Source organism: Ischnura elegans, chromosome 10, assembly GCF_921293095.1.
Source record: "Ischnura elegans chromosome 10, ioIscEleg1.1, whole genome shotgun sequence".
Classification (NCBI taxonomy): Eukaryota; Metazoa; Arthropoda; class Insecta; order Odonata; family Coenagrionidae; genus Ischnura; species Ischnura elegans.
This window is the reverse complement of record NC_060255.1, coordinates 71,514,810-71,540,802: the sequence shown is the minus strand read 5'-3', so window position 1 is coordinate 71,540,802 and position 25,993 is coordinate 71,514,810. Positions and strand designations below refer to the sequence as shown.

Sequence of the window (25,993 nt, the reverse complement as noted above, 5' to 3'; positions counted from 1 at the left end):
GTCTCTACCGGGCAATATATATATAAACCAACACACAGCGCTGACCTCGACCCATCTGGACCCATAATGTACTCTAAAGCTCTCTCTCTCTCAACTTGCAAAGTGAACCTCGACCTTTTACTTCCACCCTCCTCGGAGGCTATCTTTCTTCCAATTCCAAGGCCCTGGAGCGAGGCAACCCTCGGCTTTGATCTATTGCTCCAATCTCCTTGACTTATTTCGTTCTACAATTCTTCCCACTTGAGATCCACGTTCATTGTTTCCTGTAAAACACGCAGTTCAAGTCCAGATTAATCTCATGACGGTTTCATACCAGAGGTATCGTCGATCAATATTTAAATTATTGTCGATTGTGATAGAGATTGGAAAATAAAGACTAACCCTAACTTTCCCTAAGACCCTAACTTTCCCGCTTTTATATCCGTCGCTTATTTCTCCGTAAGGTATTTACCAGGGGAGTAAAGGTAAGGAGGTACGGCTAGAAGCCACCACTAACCAACTACTAACTAACTGGAGCATTATGATGGTGAGTAAGCAGCAAGGTAAATAGTTGAAATGAGGGGCCTGACTACCAAAAATATTCGCGGAAAAAATATAATACTCAACCCTTTTGCAGATAAGTTGATGACGCCACGTACTCCTGCCGAGTGGGTAACAACCTTTCACGTTCCGCTCTCTACCATGCGAGGGCCTCCGGGGCTCGTTGCTATACAGACTCATGAGCTATTCATTCCCTCAAAAGGCCGTTCACCCTGGACGAGCCAATGACCCAGAACTCCAATGACGCCACGAAATAAAGATACATGGATGACAGCTTACGAGTTTTTCTTTGTCACTTTAAACTTTTGACAAAATGCCTGAATGAGGGAGATTTTTTTCGCTTTAACTCACTTTCTCCTTATATCTACCGAATTCCTTTACTCCAAGTACCATAATGATTACTATGGCATAGAAAAATCATGCTCATAAACGGTATTTTTTCTGCTTAGGCACCAACTTCATGTAAAACAACTGCTGGTCATGGTCCAATATTCAAATGCTTGCCGTAATTTGTCAAGGATTGTGTAAGATTAATTATTACATTCCATTACATTCGGTTATTCAAAAAGATCCATAAAGTTCAAACGAAACATTTATCAAACTACCTAGAGCTACGTTACATTTCGATGTAATCTTTGCACCTTCCAAAATATTTAGGCCACACTGAAATACGGCAAAGATTCAACTTCTGGTGGAAAACTGGCTTAAAATAAATAAAAATCTTGTATTTTGAAAGAGCACTCTTAGCCAAACAGTAGTCGAGAAAGAGAATCCAAAGCATTTTTTCTCACATATATTTCTTAATCAATGAAGTCCGCCAGCGGGAAAAGGAATACCCATTCAATAAATATTCATCTTTATGACAACCATAGGAAATTGAAATGGTCAACACATTACATAAGTCCCTTTCGTCTAAATATGAAAGTCCTATAACCGCTAAAATACAAGTATATTATTTTAAATGCTAACTGAAATAAAATGACTGAATGGAGGTCAGATTACTAATAAAAGTATTATTACCATAGAAATAATATTTCGAGAACTGAAGTAAATTGGAGCAAAATACATAAAGACTTGAGGGAAAATTGAAAAACTTATTAAACGACGAAATTCCTTACTGCTCAAGTTTTTACTCAGCTTTCCAATTAAAACATAAGGAAACCGAAGGGCATGACAGGCACATTTAATTTTTAATATATAGACCCATGTTATGGAAAATGAATTTCCCCCTTGATTCTACGACACTCAAAAAATATATCATCGCAAAGAAATAGTCCCCTCAAGATGTAACGTAAAACCTTTTCATTCCTCTCCTTCAACGACGTAAACACCCGAATAGGTTATTAAAAACCTTTCCATACATAAATCCCGTTCAAATTTATCGACGTCAATATTTTGGGAAACAATAAAACGAAGAGTAGACAGTCATTTGTTTGGGGCTGAAGGGTCTGAATCCTTTCGGGAATAAGAGAAAAACAAAGGTTTTTCACGCTGGCCGTTTATATGTTATTCTTTATCCCTCTCCTATTGTAAAAATTACCTCCCAACACGCGTCAAGCCTTCCTTCTGCTCCGACATTCTGCGGACGTACGCGCCGGAACCCATTCTTTTTTACGGTCTCCACGGCGCCACACCGAATTAGGACCACTAGGAGAGAGTCAACGTGCTTTATTTCGGACGAGATGAGCCGGATGAGAATCAGACGGGATATGGTCCCGTCAATCCTTCACGAGCTGAGTGGCTTTAAAAATCATTCGGTTTGTTTTTCTCCTCGCGATGACCGGTGAGATGGCACCGGCTGGTTGCCAAGAGAATAAAGAGAGTCAATTTTTTTATCTCTCGGAGAAACGTAAATATTCAAGAGGTGAACTTTTTCTTCTTTCCCGTTCCAATTTTATTATTATTATTATTTACGTTCTTGTTAGGGAGAAGAAAAAAATATCAATGTACGTTCGTCAAGTGGAAAGCTCGTCACGCGTTTCGGTTACTGAAAAAATAACTTTGCAAGAAGGATTACCGAGTTTTTAGAATTCCAATTAGATTTCGCTTCTTCTCCAAAGTTGGCAGGGGTTTCAGAGAAAAAGTAATTGCCGTTATTCAAATACCTAAGCCGTGCGTGCGATGTTCGCTGACATTTCAGAATTTCGTGGTCGTCAAACCAGGTTCGGAGGAAATGCTAAATGCTCTTCTCCGCTTCGGTGCCCGCGGGTCGTCAACATTTTACGCTCAAAACGCTCTCATCTTGCAGATAATGTGTGTCGTATCCCCATGAAATAACTTGCAACACACGTGCTGCAGAGGGACCATGCGTATTTGAGGAAAAATTCCAATTAGGCAAAGAGCTACTTGGCTTTTTACCCTACGCACATTTTTTCTGGAAATACGAAACATCGAGCGCTGTTAAGTAAGTTGTATGAAAATATAGTAGCCACATTTTCCTCATATTTTACCTTGATTTGATAAAGCATTATTACCACTAGGAACGTATTTTCTACATGGGTAGTTATGGTGAGGAAATATTGAATTAAAATCCATTATTCACTTGCCACTAAGAGTGGGCGCCGTGGCAAAAATATTTTTGATATATCCCTTGCAGAATTTATGAGGTCAATTTCATACAATTTGTACTCATTTTGAAATTAAAAACTGAAGCAATGGTGAATATTTGAAATGTGAATGAGACAGGATCAGCTACTCATTCAGAGAACGTGCGATAACTAGACGAGATAAAGGTGTAAATTCAAAAAGTTATCATACGTTAGCAATATTTTTCAGGTGTAACTACTTGAGTACCGATAGTACTTGAGTACCGATACACTTTGCTGAAAAAAGAGGTAATTTTAGCTTTTACATATCAAAAAGCTTATAATTACCTTCATTTATTATGCATAATAGTTCACATATTTTGAAATATAGGGCAGAAATTATGGTCACAACTATGCATGACTGCTATTCAGCTGAGACGGATTTATCGCGCTTCCAACGGCTTACACCATGCCATTTTGTACCAAGAATTTCCTCTTGTAGGGAAGTTTGATTACAATTCAATGCCAATTGTAACGTATAGAATAGTAGTGTTAATAACAATAATTAAGTTGTTGCACTTATTGTAGGGGAAAAAAGGGGAAAACACACTCCAAAAAGCCTTTGAAAAGAGGATAGGTGGTTTAAAGTTGGACTTGGAACCACTTTTTCCCCAATGAGATAAACCTCTGACAAGAAAAATCAACTCAAAATGTAATGGCTGCAAAGTAATGCCGAGGGCCATGCGGATATGAGCCCTAATCTCGGTGATCTAAGGGTGGAGGAAAATTCTCTCGCAAAATTTCAACCCTTGAAGGATGATGTCAGTAGAAACCAAAATTACTGATGATACTTACGTCGAAAACGCACCATTTTGTAACTACAGATACTTCGGCCAAGCTCCCGATTGGCCGCGAGCTTGCCCTGTTGCCGAATGCTTTGGATACATCGCAACCTCCGGCAGGCCAAGCATTCGAAATCATGAGTTGTCCAGAGCAACTGGCATCAGGGCAATACATTTTTTTTCTTGTTTCATCGGTATTCTTACAGAATCAAACAGCTTTATCCTAATCAGACACGATAATTCAAGATGATATTATACAGAATTGTTTTTTCAATCGGCGAAATTATGTTTGCTAATATGTCTTCCAATATACCTACCGTGATTGCATAGGTTTCGACGATTTGAAATGACCAGGCATACGAAGTTGAGGAAGGTTGGAAAAATAATACAATCGGGCAACTGAGAGCGATACCGATGGAATTTTTCATATCTTAAGCATGCCACTATGAATAGCCAGAGAGGCTAGTTCAAATTCCACATCCGTACGAATCCTTGTTCGCCTAGATAACATGAATCTCCATTTTCACCGCTCGTAAATGAATTATTCGCACGATTATTAGATTTTTGTGGGGGGGCAGCATATGATCCCTCGGCGAGATGAAACTGTCAGTGTTTCAAATACTTTTTCATTACGAAAAAAAAACAGAAGAGGAGCGGAAATAGAAAAAAAGTAGCGCTGTTAAGGAAAAGGTCTCCGAGCGTCGCCCGATGCTACAGTGGAAAGCAAACCAGGAATGGATCTGAATGTAATTCCAATGCTCACTTTTCATTCGTCCGGTTCGTTGGCATCATATTTCTCAGTAAATACCCATTCTCTCCTCGCACCACACCCTCATTTCGCGTCAAATTAGTTTCCCGATCCATTTACGCAGATTTATAGCGCGGAGAACTGGACGGTGTGGGAGAGAGAGAAAGAGGGTTGGAGTGTTTGGGAAGCCAGTCGCATCCAATGACCATTGTGGCCTTTTGTGGAGGGCCCTCGGACATTAACGGCGAGGGAGGCGTAGTCCTAGCAACGACCGAATGCGAACCAACGCGAATGGAAACCACAGCATAAAAAAATGTTTAAAAAAACTCTGAGAATGTCACTGTCCGGTCGTCGCGAAAAAGAAAACTCGAATTCATAAAAGTCATTGATGAATTTTGGTCCGCGAGAAAACATTTTCATGTCATTAATTTCACATCATCATTGTAATATTTTATTTATTAATTCGAAACTGAAATGTGGAAATTTTTATCTCACCCTATCACTTTCTCTCTTAATTTTTGTTAAATCAGTAAAGAGCAAAAAAATTAAAATGATTTTCAGCAAAAATGACAATGTATCAAAAGGTAGTTTTGCTTGACAGGAAATATTACGTGAGTGAAAAGCGGAATAATTTATTTTTATAAAGCAGTGATATTTATTAATGACATCGTTGTTCCTGGAATTCGTTTGAATGTTAAAAAAATAGGTTTAGCCTGTGCAAAATTAAAAGAGAAAATAGGTGAAGTAAAAATAGTATTCATAAAAGTGTGCTGTACCCATAAATATTTTTATTTTTGGCAAAAACTTGGTGTTTTCCCATGAGGCATGAGTTATTGCGCCGATAAATATACTACTTTGGTACCACATTTTCTGAAACACTGTTAACCGTTTGAATGCCAACCAATTTTCTAGGTACTATGCTAAAAGTGCCATTTTTGCTGATTTTGGAGTAGGTAAGGAAAAAAAATTATGTGTCAAAAACAACTAAAGGTATGCATTCAAAAACTTCAAGAAATCTTTATTATAGGTCTGCGGTTTCACCCTTTTAATGTATTATTTGACGAATTTGTGGTAATATGAGTTAATTTTATAATTTAAAGAAAATAGTTAATGCTATAATAAAATGAATAATGACTATTGAATGATTATTGAACTATCAGCATCTGAGAGTGGCATTGCAGGAGGAGCGCTTTCGCCCTCTTGGCACTTTTCGCGTGAGACAGGAAGAGCGCGATAGCGCTTCCCGGCACTCGAAGGGTTAATAATAGGTTATACAGATTATATAATGCTCAGTTGTTTTCATTCGCGCCAAATTTTGCGGAAATATATGGATGATTGAAAAATCAGTAAATGTAGTAGTTTATTATTAGAGATCACGCGGAAAGTTTTCCATAGATTATTCTGCATAGTTGGGTGTTGAAGTAGAAATATCACACTCCTTATTCTTTTACTGCCTATGCATGTATCATGTGAAATTGACATGTATATTAATTTTGAGAGAGGAATATAGTTGGTAGATTTCTCCATAACGGTAGATATATGTAGTGCTGACAAGTGTGTCGCAGACATGAGAGAAATTATTCGTTAAAACCAAATCTATTTTAATATCGAATGAGAAACACACGCTCATGAAATCTGTGAGAGAGATAAAATTTTCAAGTAAAAAGAAAATAACTCCCGGAGAAAGTTTGAATTGAGATGCTACCTTTCAAATATTATGCTCGCATAAATATAAATGCTTCGAATTTGGAACTGTAACTATTATACTAAAATGTATACAGTGTGACATGCGCAGAAGAAAGGAAGGAAAAAGTTTTAATTACTTTGTAGTCCTATTTAAAAATTCGATAAAATCTCTTCGAAAAAATTCTCATCGACCTTTCATTTAAGTTCGAAACCTTTCGAATACCTTCGCTCTTGATTCTTGCTCTGTTGTTGTATCTCGATAACTTCTAGGGTCCCATGGAACACGCCAAACCTTATGAATCACACGACCACGCGTAGAGCAGTATAGCGATAACTACATTAGGAAACAATGAGAGAAAAATGATAATGATGATGAGATGAATCCTTTACACTTGAAAGTTATTTTTTTAAATGAATTTCGCCATTACTTCCTAAAGATATTTGGTAGATACTTATAATTCTCAATCTCCCATCTCCAGTATGACTTATGATATTTTGAATAGATAATTATTGAAGTAGAGAAGTTCGCTCGAATAACGAAAAGATTTATGCATCGTTATCCTACAAAATAAAAATGGTGGGACACAAAAATCCCACAGTTATTCATTGATTCAGAGATACGTTTTGAAAATCACATATCATTAGAGCAATTATTTTCCTGTCCCAAAACTGTGATCTAGCTTATAATGCATCGAGCATTTTTAGGGACAGAACTCTATTCACAAACTACTGCATTTATGAAGTTGTACAAAGCGATATATGGCAATACTTAGCATGTAATTTTTATTATGTTTTCCTAAATTTACAACCGTGGGAGAAAGGTTGACAGAAATCATTGCGCTATTTCATTTTAATACGTCGTCACAACTTGGACAGTATTAAAAATCAATTTTTGGGATCAATATTCACATATAATCTCTTTTCAATTAAGAATCGTGCACTTTATTCTGCGTCATTGGAATAAGTTATAATTTCAATACATGTTATTCAACATCAGCCATCCGTAAAAAAAATATTCCAGAATAATACATAAAAAAGCTACACCCTTCCCTTTACTGTTATTTCAATAAGGTAGTACTAGTATGGTAAAACAAATGATGAGCGGAACGGCTGGCGGCATATATTATTTTTCTGGAGTTTAAATTCATAATTATTAGAAACAAATATCACCTTTTTCATGTCACTGCCATATACATCGTGCGTTCGTTGGAACACCTAGATATTTCCATTCGGCGTATATTTTTTTTTTTTCAAATTACTGACTTCGCATTTTTTTTTGGCCACCAAAGAATTCCTTTCTAACATTCATTAATACCACGGATGGCACTTTCGACAGCAACCCCCTACCCTCTCTTTTGAACAAAAACAAGAGCCTTTCAAACAAGGCGAGTTGCCATTGACGACGAGACAAAACCAGGACAAAACGACAACACCGTCCCATCTCATGCATAACAAATTGAAATGAAAGGGTTTCGGATGCGGTGTCGGTTCGGCCGACCGTAAACTAGGGAACGGGAATAAAAAAAAGAATGAAGAGAAACGCAATGAGAGAATAAACGAAGGCGACAAATTAGCTATAAGCCTGCTTCTGCCTGTGTCCCTTCCATCTCTCTTTGGTCTTGCTAAAGATGGCGCTACGCGAAAACGAGTTATACCACCGGCCAATGGGACATCAAAGGAGTTGGATGGGGTAAGGGAGTAGTGAGGTGGATGAAAGGAGAAATATGGCGATCCAAATTAGCGCGGACGCGAGTATGAAAAGTAGACGAGGAATCGTTGCGCCAGTTAGGATGGAAGACGAAGCTGGCTGAAAGACCGTATTTACAGTCGTTAGATCGGTGATATCCAGTTCCAAACAAGCCCATGACCAGAGGTAAGAATTTATCGCTGTGACTCCTTCGCCATGTGACCTCTTAAGTTTTTAATTTTAATGGATAAAAAGATGGTGAAAAAAATCGTTTACTACACAAAAATTTCCCTATTTTCTAATACATACTGGCTTGAAAATCGTCAATAACATAAATAAAGGCGATGTTTTTTCGCCTAAACAATGACATAATATCATAATATTTAATTATAGTAGTTAACCAGTATAACCGTCGTATAATATGATCACTTACGAAGTAATATGTAATTAATTCGTAAGATAATTATATCGTAAATGATCATAATAGAACTGAAAATACCAGTACCTACGCTTCCGATTACAGCATTTCAAATAACAAGGAAAACAGTAGAATAGACTAATGGTAAAATGGAATCTATCCTACTACCAATTGCACAAATGTAGTCTCGAAGCAAATATAGGTTAGATCCGTGATATCCAGCTCCATATGACCTGAAATAAGAATTTATAATTGTGACTCCTTTGCAATGCGACCACTCAGCATCTTCATTTATAATGGATATTGAAGGTGCAAGAGTCGCTTGCTTCACAAAAATGTTCCTAAACTCAAAAACATGCAATATTGAAAATCCTCAGTAGTATAAATAAAGGCGATGGAACTATCATAATAGAACTAAAAATACCAGTACCTACACTTCCAATGACAACATTCCATGTAACGAAGAAAACAGTAAGATAGACTGATGGTAAAACAGCATGTATTCAACTACCAAACACACAAATATAGGCAAATGTAGGTGAAGATCGGTGATTTCCAGCTACCAAAAAGCCTAATGGCTGAAATAAGAATTTATAGCTGAGATTCCTCCGCCATGGGAGCTCTTACGATACTAACTTCTAATGGATACACACGATTTTTTCTCCGATGAAAAAATTTAAAGCACTCCCTGATGCCTAATTAATTTTAATATTAATTATTTTTATATTTAATAGGCGGGTGGAATGTCAGCTATATTAATAATAACTTCTATATTTAAAAAGACAGTTCACCCAAATTGTAATTTCAAATTTTTAATGCAGCTTGATAAATAATATTTTCATCAGATCCTCTTACAAAGCAACCAATTTGAAACTAAATACCCTACATGCGTCATCGCACAATGTCGCTACAATTAGCAGGAATCAAATCAATACGAACTATACCATTACTATTTAACATAGCATTGGACGTTTTCAATAATTTTTGTCGCGTATATAATAGTTATCTAAGTTTGGTTTGATTTATTGAAATTCATAACCAAATTGCCTTTTAAATAACCTCTCTTTGCTAATATCTTTCAACAAAAGCAATGCTTTTGACGAGAATAACAGGCAATTAAAGTAGGTATAACTATTTACTTAGACGATCCGGAGTGATTCGAACACAAATATTAGCGAGCGACAACTTTTTCTCTGACATTCAGCCCTTGGGTACCAATTTCTCAAAACAGTTTATCCCTATTATTTCGCCACGTATGATGAGACAAGGATAAGCATTCAAAAAAATGCACAAAGGAGCAAAAAAAAGGTATTCACATGAATTCCTTTAAATCGCAATTGCAAACTCCATTCCTTTAATTGGCACGGAGAGGCGTATTCTGATAGGATTAATCAGATTTCCAATAGGCAGCGGTGGAAGGGGATATCCATAACGTGGAACCGAGAGAATTTTAAAAGAATTATGGACGGGTGCAGTTTAGGACACTGCATATTACTTTGAATGTTTTGTGGAAGAAAAGCCAAAATTAAAAGGTTTGTGCACTTTTTCAAAGGATTCCAATTTAGGAGATACAGCGTTACTAATTAGCGGCTAACTTTTCAAGGTAATTCCTTCTATGCATTTTAATTATGATTTCGTCGCATCTACGTGCTTAGGTGTGACGATGAAACTGAATGTACAAATGTATCAATGCGAGACGGAAAAATGTCAAGTTTTAACTCTTTTCGGGGATACTGGGCCATAATAAAATACTACCCTATCATTGCGCATCTGTACTGCATGCGATACCTCTCCAATTAAATTGTTAAATCGATGTAAGTTATAGAGAAAAAAATGTTTACCTTGAATAGGCAAAATTCCTCAGGATAACTCTAATAATATTCTAGTATTTTTCCCACGTGTAAAATCATATCAACTAAGAAGAATATGTACCTACATGCTGCCACACTAATAAAATGGCATGGCAAATAAAATTCTACATGAGGCTATAGTCCACGACGTCGAATCCGATGTTTGAGTTTTTGCACTAATTTATACATAGGATATAGCCAAGGATGAATTAGTGATTACCAAATTAGAACGACCCACTAGTCAAAACACAGTATCTACAGAGGATTACAGTTTCTACTAAAATACAAATCATGACGCATGAGTTGAATTTTTAAAAGTCTTTTTTTTTGCAAAACGCCTCAGAAAATCAACCCTATCCTGGCTTCGCACTCCTACTTAAAAGAACTATTTCTGTCAAAAATGTATATCCTTTTTCGGAAAGCCTTCTTCATTATTTGAAGAATTAAAAATCTTAGAACATCAACTTGAAAGCCCAAATGAAGTAATTATTGTTAAATTATAAAATTTCTATATTGTAAAAATATTATATTAATTGCTATTGCAATTCATATACTGGAAAGGTGGCAAGAGAATTTATGAAAGCAGAATCCACTGCACATTAAACTAATTAGGCCAAATAAAGCGAACACGTGTTCTATTCCCAGTCTACGTAGCATAAGCAATACTTCATATAATAGTAATGGCACGGTGAATTTGAGTCAGTTCGCTTTAAAAACATCAGTCATTCACGGAAAAAAAGGGTTCGCACAAAATAAAATGATATTTGATTTTACTCAAATCAATTTCCTCTATCATTTCCTTAGTTAATAATTCTAATTTTCAAGTCCATGGAATGTGGAACAATCAATAAAACCACTAATTCAAATTAGAGAAAGGAAACAGGTTCAACTTCTATTCAAGTTTTTTTTATGTCGCAAAAATCGTTTACTCCAAAAAGTCCCTAGACTTAAATATGTAAGCTCGCTTGAAAGTTGTCAATAAAATAAATAAAGTAAATGTAGGTGATCATAATAGGACAAAAACGCCAGTCACTACGCTTCCGATAGCAATATGTCAAATAACGAGGCAAATAATGAGATCGACTCTTGGCAAAATAGTATTCATTAAAGCACAAGTTACATATATACTATAGGCTAGAGGCAAAAGAAATTAAAAACCTTTCGAAAAGGCTACCTCGTCCACTGCTTTGTAGTTGATCAATGGTGGGAGAAAATCACAAGAAAATAGACATTAAATTAGGGTAAAGAATGCGAGCATAAAATAAATTACAAAATTATTCATGGCTGATGGATTTTGCGAGCAAATAATATAAATTTCTCCTATTTAAATTTTAGTGTCAAAGTTTCTTCCTTATGATGCTTGTGATGCTTCAGACTCTAGGCACTGCATTTACTCCGGCGTTTACATTGCCGTTACCTACCACAAAATAATTCTTGATTCACAATAAATGAGCCAATAAACATAAAGTCATATTGGCCGTATAGAGATACCTTCTCATAACATTGATGTACAGCAATGGATGAGCGATGCGGAAAACGGTAAATCTGCAGTTGACGAAAGTTAGAAGAGTTGGATTTACGTAGTCACTCTATAGCTTTGGCGAAGTTAATAGACAAATGGAATGAATTAACATGTCATCCTTAACCACAATAATTATTTTTTATAGAGCACACCTCACCAAATAAAACGAATATTTGAGACCTCTAGTAAGATTTGATATTTTCTAGAGCTAATATTAAAATCATCGGAGCATGTTATAAAAGGGTGCGATTTCACCAGTCCTTACACGAGGGGAATCATTATAATGAAGAGACAATTTTGCCTGAATTTAAATGAAAATACTTACTTAAAAAATTATTTAAATACTCTATTTTAGGGTGTAACTTCATCATTGCTTACTCGAAAGAAAATATATTGTAACGAAGAGACATTTTCACCAGCATTATAATGATTGATGCTTAAAAGATTATGCAAATACTTTATTACAGGATGTAACAGAGTATTTTCTTACCCCTGAGGTTACATAATGGTCAAAAACTTTATTTTTCATTCGTCAGATACTTCAGATATATCATAGTAAACAATATATTTTTACACCCACGAAAGATTCGTTATTTCACCACTCCGCTGAACACCATTCAAGCCCACTCTACCAAACGACTCAACCGCTAATCCAATCAAATGCGCGGTTCAATGAGCAACAATGAACATCTTGTTTGTCCCATTGTCCTCTGCGTCCCTCGCAATCCATTAGATTTCTTCCGAGCAATGCGTCATGTCTAAGCTATGGAAGAAGTTGATTTAAACCATGTCCAAACAAATATATATGAATTCGATGATTTATATACGCGGGAAAAATATTCTTCCACTATATATCTCACAGAAATAAAGAAGTAACTGAGAATTGACGGAGGGAAGACAAATTTGGCTAAAATTATACTTTGGAAAATGGTTTTTTTACCGATGAATTTTGCTAAGAGAAAGGTAATTTTAGCTTTTACAAATCAAAAAGCTTAAAATTACAATCAGTTTTTATTATTTAAACATAATAGTACACTACTTTGAAATATTGGCCAGAAAATTGGATCACAATTATGTATGATTTTATTCAACCGAGACGGATTTATTATGCTTTCAACGGCTTACGCAATGCAATTTTGAACCAAGAATCCTGCAGGCAAGTTTGTCTGCAGGTCTCATTGTCAATTTTAACGCATATATTAGTAGTATATTAGGAACATATGTTGATATATTAGATTGGTACTCGCATTATAGGAAAAATGGGGAAAACCCACATCCAAAAGCATTTGAAAAAGGATCATAGGTCGTTTGGATTTGAAGTTAGAACCGCTTTTTCCTCTATGACATAAACTGCTGATGAGAAAAATCGACTCAAAATTTAATTACTACGATGTATTGATGGCGCTATATCTGAAAATACGATTAATATCTATTAATCATAAATAAATTAAATATTTTTCAAAGCGTGAAACAATCATATTCCGAATTTTCTTCAATGGCACATTTCAGACGACTCACTTTATTTTAATGAACCTCGAAAAATACTTAAAAAACTGTACGAAAAATCATTGATTGTTGTATTTTTAACATGTTTTATTCTTTGAACGATATAGCAATTCAATAGACAATTTTATATATACCTTAAACCTCTCATACTGTCAGCAGTGATTTCAATTGTTTTTAAAATTCCGTATTAATATTTCAAATCACAGAGATAGATAATCACTGACTTTTTCATTTGTTGTTTGATATCAAAGAGATAAATTAACCACAGACTTTTTTCCAACTCACTCAAAAAATCATTTTCAAAAAATCTTGTTGCTACAGGCGCTTGTAAAAAAAAATAACCATCACTTCTCCAATTATAAAAATATTTGTCAAAATCAGAGATTATATACACTTCCATAGTCAATTTCGCTCGGATTTTTTTCCGTTAATATAGATTTATATCATGTTGGCATTGAAAGTTAATAAATTCTCCCCAAACGAGTTAATAATAAGCTCGAATAAAGTATTCCACGATGAAAACAATGAACATAATTCAGCATAAAAAATTTCCAATTAAAAAAGTAAAAAAAGCTACAGAGTGAAATAAAATTTCCCAAGTGTGAACATATTTAATAACTTTCCCTTGCGTGTGTTAGGATGCCTTTTAAAAAATAATCGGAGTCATTTTAAAAATGACTGGAAAAAATTAATTCACGAATATTCCATGCGAATTACGAGAGGACACGTATGTTTCCGAAGCTTTATTCCACATTTTAACACTTTTGTTGCAATGAATTGGCCTCGTAAATGAGTTTTATAGGCCCACGGATGCTGTAAAGCATGTTAATGATAAATTCAATAGAATTAAATGGCTCTATCGAAGTAAGTATGGCATATATTAACATTAAATTCTGGCATGAAAAGTGTGTCATATTACTTGACTACGAAATATTAGTTTTAGTTGAATATGGTGAATATGTTTAATAAAGCATTAATACCAACGGTTTAATTCGAGTATCTATTTCAATTGTTTTTCATATGTATCAGAAACCACTGCTGCCTTAAGGTGCTGATAACTAACTCTAAACTTGAATGAATTCTCCTCAGGTTTCCAACCAGTTTAGGGTCTGCATGTTGTAGGTCGAAGTTTTGTTGGGAGACTTTCCCAACATCTTCAGGGCTGATGATGCCATCATAGATGTCAGCATTTTTCCGGTGTATATACCCTCCTCATTCACCTAGGTGATCCCTGATTAGCTCCTTTTGTTGTTGGCTTTCCCAGGATTGTTTAGGAGGGTATATATACCGGAGCAATACTGACATCAGCTCATCAGCCCTGGTGATTTTGCGATTTGCTTACAACATAGGGAGAATATTAGGGAACACTCAAAATTATAAATTGGATTTCGTTATTTTAAATCAAAAAGATATGAATGAAAAACACACACGCCAAATTTCAGAGCTCAAATTCGATTTTTAACCGAGATAAGTAGCTTTAAAAGTCCGCTAGGAGCTTTGGCCACGCCCACGACACGAAACGTATTTCTATTGGCTGACGCCATGTGACGTGTGAACCTCATGAATGCCGCAGGAGTAACGCTTGAAGAAGCCGTAAACAGATTGGGTTCCTGGAAATAGTGGCCAAAAGTTTGTCATCATGGTGAAAAAAAACGTTAATTTTGTTCTGGCTGATTATCGAAATGTACTGACATTATCAACTGAAGCTCGATGAACAATTTTTTTGTCTTAAAACGAATCATTTCATGTAAATGAAACTTCTTAAGATTAAATGTTTAAAGTTTTGATAGAGACAGTAATCACGGCAATTATAGTGGATGCTTTAATTTGTGGACTACCATCGTAAAATCCTTTAATTATTAATGGTTTTTAGTTTCCGCATGTAAATTATGAAATAAATTTTAAAAATGTGCTATAGTTATAGCTGTTTTCTTGTTCTCTGAAGTGAGGAAGTTCGGGGTTCTCTTAGTTTCTTTTAGGATTAGCATTCAAATTTCGTTGGAACAGCATTTTTAAAGCAGAGGCCTCGCTTTGGTCAACTGTGCTCCTGATAATTCTTCAAGTCAGTTTCGTTCTATAAAAAATGGTAAGCAGTTGTCATCAAAATGATAGAGGAACTCAGAGATGGGGATTTTTACGTGAAAATAGCCGTTTGTTCCCTTATATTTACATCTGAGCTACACGTTCAGTCACTTTCAAAAGTTTTAGGACAAAGTTTGTGGCACCACTTATGCTTCTAAAGAAAATTTAGTATCCTATACTACTTTCGTAGTTTTCTGCTGTGCTCCACTAACATTCCGCTTGTGAGTGAATATATATATGCACTCAAAGGGATAAATTATTTTATACTGCAAATTTATCATTCCTCTTCTATTTATGTAGGCTGTAATGATTATTTCGTAGGCATTTACTGCATACTTGGAACCGGTTTTCATCCTTACTTTTTACAATACTTACTTTTTGAGTAATTTTATGTTACCTAGGCGGCCAAGTGGCCATCGATATGAACTGTGCTAGTAAAGGTTGAGGGATCCGGACTGTCTTTCATAATTTTTTCAGCCTTTTCTCTCGTTTTCTTTCTTATTTACAGGTTTTTTTTGTATTCGTAATTTCGCTGTCATTGCTAGTACGTTTTTATTGAAGCTAATGCAATTTTTTTTAATTGAGAAAAACAAATGGTGGATAAAATCATGACGTCGGCATTAACGTACAGTTTGAAGTCTAGCGAGAGGAGTCACACATTACATTGTATAAATTGGCAATTATTCTTTTCGATTGATGATAGTTCAAACTATTTGCTAGTATTAATTCAGTACGCATTTGCCTTTGGTTTCTCTGTTTTGCTGTAAGATTAGAAAAGTTAACAAAGAAAGAAAAGTTATTATTTACAATTTGTGCTTCTATTTATAAACCTGGCGGCACCGTAACTCAAATGTGCTTATTTCTGCTTGTTGTTAGTAATACGATATTCTAGTATTTCCTGGAGTACAAATTTTTGATTATGATGTATTACTTTGTACTATTTGACACATCACGAGGTGAGCGTCGAAGACCCTTTCCGTTACAGTAGTTGGCTTTTAATGCGCAAGATATAAACAAAGAGTGAAAACCGGGGCAAATATGTAGTAGATGCACACGAAATAATCATTAAATTCAACATAAATTGAAACATAATGATATATTTGTAATTAAAAAGTAAAATTTCCCGTTGAGCGCGTATGTATTTAAGCACATACGAACTTTTGCGATGTGTGGCAAAAGACAACAAAAGGAATAATGGAAACTAAATCCCATTTAGAAGCAGAAGAGACTTACATTAAAATGGCCCTCACAATTTCTATAACAGCCCATCTCTGAGGGAATATGCTGTCTCCGTGCAGCGTCGTACCACCGCCTTCCTCGGTCTGGGTCGTTTGGCACAACAAAAAAATACTTTTCTTGTATTTAACGAGAGGTAGATTCACATTAGGCACACAACAGTACACGTAAGGTTTCCTACCACTCATTTAAAATTCTCCGTTTCATCTACTATTTATTTATACTCGAAATAACGCCTACGATAATGCACTCCTTATGCAAGAAATGCAGATATCATGAGGTTAACACGTCATCAACATGGCGTCGCCCGAGAAATACGTTTTTGGCGCGGAATTCAAGTTGAAACTTCAAACTCTTCTAGGGGCGAAATTATTCAGCGCTCAATGGTAAAATTTGGTGAGAGGCTTTCTTACACCCATTGCTTTATAAATCAAGCATAGCATTTAGTAGAGTAATCCCTTCTATTACTTGAATAAATCCGAGATGTATTTATTCAAGTAATTTACCGGGAAAAACTCAGATCCTTCTAAACTCATATTCTTTTACTCTAATCCTTGTTTCTGATCTGTACGGGTATTGGATTTGTATGGTGCCAGGGTGTTTGCCTCCCTCCCCGAGGGTGAGGGTACACATCCAGGCGGTGGTACAAATTTATCATAGATATCCCGATCCTTGCCTGAGGGTAGAATGGATAGTCATTCAGGTGCAGCATTTCGTCCGCCGGATGGGACGTTAAGCCGTGGTCCCTTAGATGTCAGGAACAGACAAAAGTAGATACCGAAATTTCTCCTCTCTTTTCCCTCCCTACCGTTCCTTATGGCGTAAATCCGGCCTCCAAGTAATTTACGATACCGGAAGATAAAAACACGTGCGTTGTCAAAAGCGTCAATAAAACTATACAAATACAAACTCTGAAAACGGAAAACCAATGTAAAACTCTATGTCACTACAATTATCAGGGATAACTCGAAAAAGTCAATCTCATGTTATTCTTCAATAAAACCTATTTTTATAATCCCAGTAAAACTTCCCTCACACTTGATATTGAACTTTGTTAAAATAGTAATTTAATAATCCAGAAGGTGGAAAGTTAAGAAAGGTTGCAACGAAAATAAAATCTACCTTATTCTTAGAAGCCATTTTCATCATATGTTTCTCCTTTTCTTCCCTTCACAGCAGACGAATCGGACCCCGGCTTCTCCTCCCACCCGATCCAGGGCCCGCCAAGGAGGAGACCCTCCCCTCACGACAACCGCAGGACGGAGGCCCCCGCGGACTCTTCGGGGCCCGTGCCTTTGGGCCCAGAGGCCTCCGAAGAGGATGAGGGAGATGGGGAGGAGGATGAGACGGACGACCCGCCGACCGTACACTCCGTCTCCGTGCCCCACGACCCCTTCCTGCCCCCGAGCCAACCCCAGGTGGTGGAGGTGACCCTGGGCGGGGCAGTCAGACTCTCTTGCGAGGGCAAGGACTTCGCCGGTCCCGCCCCCTGCTGGGGCCGCGTGAGCAACGGGAGGGGGTCGGGTTGGGAGGGTGGGGAAGGGGCTACTGACCCCCTTGGCGAGGGTCCTGCCCTCTCCCTGGATAGGGTGCTGTACGGGGACGCAGGGTACTACGAGTGCACCCCCAGGAGGAGGAAGCCGGCGGTGGAGACGGATGAGGAGGAGGCGAGGCGGCAGGAGGCGAGGAGGACGTTCAAGGTGGTCGTCTCTGGTGAGTATCTGATCCACGAAAATTACAATAGCTTCGAAATCTTTGACTCTCAGGAAATGGTGATGGTAGAATGTCGGTCGATTTTTCAAATAATCGATTTTTCGAGCAATCGATATTCCGAGCAATCAATAAAGAATATCGTTAATAATAAATAATCGTTCGTGTGATCAATTTGTGGTTTCCTATTTTTTTAATTGCCTTGACACCTATGGAATGGTGATGGTAGAATGACGGTCAAAATCGATTTTTCAAATAATCGATTTTTCGAGCAATCGATATTCCGAGCAATCAATAATGAATATCTTTAATAATAAATAATCGTTCGTGTGATCAATTTGTGGTTTCCTATTTTTTAAATTGCCTTGACACCTAGGGAATGGTGATGGTAGAATGACGGTCAAAATAGATTTTTCAAATAATCGATTTTTCGAGCAATCGATATTCCGAGCAATCAATAATGAATATCGTTAATAATAAATAATCGTTCGAGTGATCAATAGGGTGGTTTCCTATTTTTTTAATTGCCTTGCCACCTATGGAATGGTGATGGTAGAATGACGGTCAAAATCGATTTTTCAAATAATCGATTTTTCGAGCAATCGATATTCCGAGCAATCAATAATGAATATCGTTAATAATAAATAATCGTTCGAGTGATCAATAGGGTGGTTTCCTATTTTTTTAATTGCCTTGCCACCTATGGAATGGTGATGGTAGAATGACGGTCAAAATCGAGTTTTCAAATAATCGATTTTTCGAGCAATCGATATTACGAGCAATCAATATCGTTAATAATAAATAATCGATAATCGTTCGAGTGATCAATAGGGTGGTTTCCTATTTTTTTAATTGCCTAAATCGAAATATTATTACTCATGGAATACGTATTTCACGCTTTTAGAATTTTAATTGACGATATCTATTTTTCGCGATTAAATGAAAAGTGGAAATTTACAAGCGCACGAAAACGCGACGGCTAAGTATGAATGCTGGGAACACCTGTGAAGTTATTCTGATTCCGGCTGCCGCTTAGCAAGGCCACCTTGGTGCGAGGCTATGAGCGATTTCCACGATTAAAAAAATTATTGCGACCTAGGTTACAATATTACTACATGATCATGAAGGTTTTCAGGTCTCTTCAAGGCTATATAAACTCCTGAGGATGATATAGTAACAGTGAAACCTAGCCATGATGAGAGAACATAAATAGCACTTACCTTACTTTTTAATTTCAAATATTAAAACAATGTGTCATTTTTAAGGACTCTAAAAGACACAATCTGTTAAAACCGGGGTCGGTTGTTAAGTTTTGGAATTAAAAACTTTGGAAACTACTAATTGTGTTCTTTCATCATGGCTAGGTTTCACTGTCGCTATTTCAACCTCAGGTGTTTTTGTGGCCTTGAAGAGCCTTGAAAACCTTGAAGATGATGTAGTTGAATTGTGATCTAGGTCGCAAGATTTTAGCATCGTGGAACATTTCTAGTATTTATTTCAATATGGAAAACATTCCACTCCATCACGCTTCTATCTTTTGGTTTTATTTATAGCAATAAATGTTAAATTATGAATTATTATCGATCAAACATATAAATAAGGGCGTACACATGATCAAAACTAGTGTGGGGGCAAGTCATGGTCGTTCCAATTGTAACATTTTAGCTCTGAAAATGGTGAATGAAACCAATGTTTTAAAAATAACAGGCTTTTTTAGTGTTTAAAATTATGTGATTCTAGAAAAATATTTTAATTTCATTTGCATATCTTATACTAATATTATTTTTCGTGAGCTTAAAGAAAGTTTGTTGAAAACTTTCGTGTCAATTCAGTCCTGATTTTCCTTAAAGACTTTTGTAATTTTTCATTCTAGGGGGTTGGAAGCCTCCCCCAACTGCCCCCGCTGAGTTCGCCCATGCCTCTAGTTAAGCTATAAAAAATCTGATAAAAATTAGGTGCACTACAATAAAGCACTGATGATGGATGAATGCGTAGTTTACGTGACACACTTTAGCACACGTGGAAAGTCAAGAGAATGGAGTAAAGGACGCCAAGCTTCGCTCAACCTGACATCAATCGTATGATTCCCTACTTCAAGGTAACTTCCCGCGTGTGTGGCGGGGAGTCAGACAGCGATTCATGGTGCTTAACCTCGCGAGGCGAATTACGAAGGTGATTTACAAGGATGTGCATGCATCAATAAGCGTCCAAAATAGCTCCCCGGCGCCACTCATGCGAAGCATCCCCTTTCGCGCGTCAAAGAGGGAGACGAGATGAGTGTGTGTAACCATAGCGACCGGATGGGAGCCGACGCTTAACACGCGGAATAAAGGCTTATGGAAAATCGAAGCCATTGGCGGGGAGTACAGAGAAGACGAAAGGGAAGATAATGGAACGGTTTAAGGGCGAGAATTTGTAGTAGTATGAGGAAAAAAAACAGGGAGTTTAAAGGGATCGGCTACCCTTTTTACATGCTAAGTAGATAGCTTGGGACGAAACGGTTAAACGTAAACGATCTGCTTTATCGATGAAGGGCGACCTTTCCTCTCCTTCAGACGCGCTTAAGCGAAGGATCAAGGCCGCCTACGTTTACTCTCTCAAATGTCGGCATCCTTATTTCTTCTGTCACGATACTTATTCTCCACAACATGTTATATATCATGTAAAAAGAGTATGTACATAGCAAATGAATAAATTCCTTTTGATTGACAAAAAGATTATGTTTACCAGTGATCAACCATCAGAGGAGTCACTTCTTGGAATTATTCACCGCTCATTATGAAAGGAGAAGATAGTGGTAAAAGAAAACACTTTTACACTGAATCATAAAAATTGTTTGAAAAGATATAAATGAGTTCAAATTTTTGTAGAGTAATGAAAACAGAGAAAAATATGTTTTTTGCAAAATCATCACTTAAATAGCAAAATTTAGTAAACAAAATCTCAAAACATATTTATTTACGTAATTTTATCGCTTTTTTCTTTCAATGTCCGTAAATTATTGCTCAACAACAGCTATAAAAACAATTTAAATAATCAGGAAGGATAAAATAACACGAATCGTTCATCAGCATTAAAATTCGGCCATGTATAATGCATAACATTCGAAGCGAGAGTGAACTAAAACCCTGAATGAAATTGATGTTCGTACAGCCCTCAAGTCAAACCAGGAGAAATCCCGAGGTATTTAGGTTCAAGCTTTCGCAGATAAGTGCCTCTAATTATTAATTTATCAAATTTTATAATCGTTACTGGTATTGATGTCTCGAGCGTATCAAAGGAAAAGTTAAAAGATATTTTTAAAAATTAAGATACTAAAAAACAAATTTCAACGTAGATTCACATTTAATTTAAACAACGTTGAAGATAAACATTTAAGAAATATTCGTTAAAAACAAGGTAAAGTCATGGCATGGGTGGGGCCGAGGCGTTTGTCTTGAAGATTTAACCTTCCTACCATCCTGATGCTTCCAAAAACCCCATTACTCTGACCATTTTTCGCTGAGGCATTGACAAGTTCCAAAGCACCTCATCCTCGTGGGTGCGGAAAACAGGGCTGGAGGAGAAATGCCTGGGGGGCACGGAAGAGGAATGGGGTCATTGGATGGGCAAGCGAGCGGGAAAGAGGAGACTGCAGGACGTAAGGACTAATGTTCTGTGGTAGCATTGAAGGGAGACGCTATCAGATGTCATCACATAGCTGCTCGGAGAATAAGGTTTTTTGAGAGGGCGATGGCGGAGATATAGTTGCAGTTTTCTCGTGATAAGAGAGAGAAAAGCACATAGGTTTCCTAAACGGGAATACATACATATGTATATGTGTACTCGTAGGCGTAACCAGAGCAATGGACTGAACACGACTCTGGGAGATGGTTTCGGAAGTTTGTTTTGGTAAGTGCGTTGAAAGTTAGGCCATTAAGAGCTTCCCACGGTGGCCGTCAACACGATAGCGGAGAGAAAAAAACATAAATATTGGCTGGTCTTTTCTGTCAGGAGGGGAATGGAGAAAAAAAAAGAAACTCGAGGAGTTCGCGAAGGAGAAAGAAGACATTTTTTTCCGGTGGGCGGGGCTAAGTTGAAGACCAATTAGTATCTTGGGGAAGGAGGAATTGTAAGGCGAGAAGGACGGGCAAGAGAGAGGGGAGGGGGGAAGGTTTATTTCGAGGAAACAAATAAAGAACCCGATACGCAAGGAAATGGAAACACTCCGAGATTGTCGATATACTTCGTTGATGGTGACTGCTGATCGAGAGAGAGCCCTTCTAGAACATTTTAATAATAAGTAGTCATTACAGCATTGGTATTACTGACTTCATGATCTTGTCTATAAACCTAATTTTTTCTTAGCATATGGAGTAGAATCTCAACAAAAAAAGTATTAGGAATGGAACAACGAACAGTAGTAATCGAGCAGAAGTGTTATTTTAACAAAATATTCGTATTAATTCCAGAAATGCGACGAAACATAAAATCATAATGGTGACTAATTCAGATGCATGAAATAATAAGATACAAGGAAGGACAGTTTCCCAACTATGGAAATACGATTTGGGTGAAGAAAGGAAAATGGCTTGGCGTCTGGTAGACGCTTTCCCGACCAACGGAGGGATAATTAGTAGTCATTAAGCAGCTCTCGACAGCGTCCCTAAATAAATGTGAATTGGCTGTGATGACGCATACACGTGCAAGTACATATTACAATAATAGGTTGGACATTTATTATAGTTATCAAAGAGTTCTCGACAGCAATGCGAAATATAAGCAGCATTGACTGTGACGATGCCTACGTGTAGCAAGTATGTATTATAGGTGAGTGGCGTAGCTAGGAATACGCTTTGGGGGGGATGGCATGGCCTGCGGTGGCGACCCCCTCCCCCAGGCAACTTTTTAGGGAAAATTTTTGAAAAATTACATACCTGGATATACATTTTACATCATTTTGGCACTAAAGATTTAACTTAAAGCAGGTAACAGTTATTAAAATTTAAAACTGGACAATAATTTTACAAAACTTTTCTATTTCTCAGAGGCTTTCGGAGGGATCTATACTCTCATCCCCCACCCATAGTTACGCCACTGTTAGATGTAGGACGTTGAGGAGGTGAAGCAGGGAACGGAGAGTTACAGTCATTCAGACTTCTTGGGCTGTTTGAAGGAACTTCGGAACGCCTTCCAGACGTTCGTAAGGGCAGCCGTATACGAGGCGAGGAGGATCGTCTTACATAGCCATAGAGTGGAGAATGTTTGGGGGCGGGGAAGCGACAAAACGGATACTCGAGGAGGAGGAGGTGGGTCTCCCGCGAGTGTAATTTGAAGCCCCTTTGAGCTGAAATCGGAAGCCCAAGGTTCTGCCGGACGGTAATCTGAACCGCATTGGGGCGTCGATTAAATATGAAACAAATTGGAAATCTCCGAGCATCGACCGGCAGAACTTTTTATCCCTTCCAAAAGGAAAATAGCGTTCGTTCGTTCGCCTACAAAAATTACCTTCATATATGCTGGGTAGTGGTCCAGTTGCCGTTGAGTATATCTGCATACAGCGGCAGCAATAAGGGCCCTGCAGACCCCGCCGAGCGGGGGAGGGGGCCCGGCCGAAGGGAAAAACCACGTGACGAGCAGGGAAAAAATTAAAACCAGTTTAAATAACTTGCTTAAAAGTTTTTAAAATTTGAGAGGATCTCAATGATTTAAAAAATGAAATATAGTTTAAAAAAGGGAAAAATTGAGAAAGGGGAGCGAAGTGTCAACTACGAGAACACTTCTTTTGCAGTTTACGTTTATGGTGTCTGGAAAATGGGTGAGTTTGCTTGAATATAATTAAATTTTCCATAATATTAGTAGTGTGGTTTACAAAAAAATGCACCCAAATGAAGAAAATATGATAGAGTTGTAAACATGTTCTACTTTTATCATGCCGTAAACTATACTTTCTCCACCACAAAATCATTTGTAGGTTTTTTTATAGAAAAGGAAGCCTTGAATTCATTTCCATCTATGCAAACATAGGTAGCTAATACATGGGCTCCCCAAAAATTTTCGCGGAGGAGGGGGGGTGAATACTTAGCGCCACCACCACCTATTCAGCTGTTTTTAATGTGCGTTTAAGTCGCACTAAGGGGGCAAATGACACAACAAGTTTAGGAGACGAGTATTACCTTTCCAGTGTAAGTGAAGAAGGAAATACCTCCACTATTTTAACTCACTGAGGGTTCATTCATCTGTAGGTGATTAAATGTGATATAAGGGTTCATGCCGCGAGGTAGACACATCGGATTTTGCCCCGAAACTTGATATAAAGAGTCGGCAGTGCCAAACGCCACCGCCATCCCTTGAAGATGTTAACACTAATCGGTCACGAAAAGTCGGGGAAAATCCAATATACTACGCGGCATGCACCCGTATGTCAGTTTTTAATCATCATGAGCTGCGAAAGCTTCAATCAAGAAATTATCCTGGGGTGTTTTAATAGACTGATCAATGCATAGGAAAATGAAATGATAGCAATTTGTCTGGACTCGAATACCAAAACGTGATTCCTGATAGCTTAAGAATTTCTCAGGGCCCCCACCGAATGAGTGATTTCAACTTCGACAAAGTTTGGACTACCCATTCGGTATCATACCCATTGCTTCCGTATGATTGTTATTATTGATTATCTCAGAGCATATGTATGATTCTTCCTGGATGAGTTATCCATGCGATAACAAGGCTGGAGCTACTCACCGAAAGGGAGACCCGAACGAGGAAAAGGTCATGCATTCATCGCTGATGATGAGCAGTGGCAGATCTATGGGGGAAATGGGGCCATAGCACCCCCCCTCCATTGGGTCGAAACACACACTGGGTAAAATGGAAGTATTTGGGGGTTACTACTTTGCACAAAAGTGTTTAGTTACATTTCCCAACATATTTACCTTCTTTAACGAATGAAATACAAATTACCTCTAAACTTAGGGCCTATTTTACGTACCTACTTTTGGTATATTACAATCCAGAGGTAGTTACAGAGAGGAGCTATTGTCCCCCCCTTGGGGATTCAATTTACACTCGATAGTATCGAAATCTTAGCCCCCCCCCTTGTCCCTATCCTGGATTCGCCACTGATAATGAGTATTGGTAGAAGTTGCAAGATTCGAAGTCCCTAATAAAAATGAATGGAATCAGCAAAGTGTATTTCCATTTCTCCAGGTCCTCGCAGTTTTTTTAACATCCACCATGTCATATCCAAATGATATTGCACAACTATTTAGTATAAATTCATTCTTGCAACATCTTGCCGCATTCGTAACAATATTTCAGCTTTACTCTTAGAGATTTGTAAGTATTTCTCAAGGGAAAATTATTTCACTCATTCATATACACGAATCAGAGCAAAACGCTTTCTGAAATAAAAATATTTTGACCAGTGCCAAAGAGCCTGGATGAAGAACAAAGATCTTATCATCGAATAAAATGGAAACACAGAAGTAAAAACCTTTGCTAAGACGATATCTTGATTTGATGAACGAAATTGAATGCAAATTAATCCTTAGTACACAATACCTTTGAACATAAGATTAAACGCTGGAAGGCGGATATTAATTGATTTCAGCATTATTATTTTTGAGAGGAAACTATAAGCAAAAATACTCCGATAGTAGT

General features: G+C 37.3%; 1 protein-coding gene across 1 annotated transcript in view; it reads left to right on the top strand.

Annotated features, from left to right (window-relative positions):
• Positions 1-25,993, top strand: part of LOC124166453 — a 779,139-nt gene that overhangs the window by 498,559 nt on the left and 254,587 nt on the right. Inside the window, exon 6 of the mRNA XM_046543984.1 lies at positions 17,819-18,355. Coding sequence (XP_046399940.1) covers positions 17,819-18,355 — 537 coding nt within the window. The remainder of the gene's footprint in view (positions 1-17,818; positions 18,356-25,993) is intronic.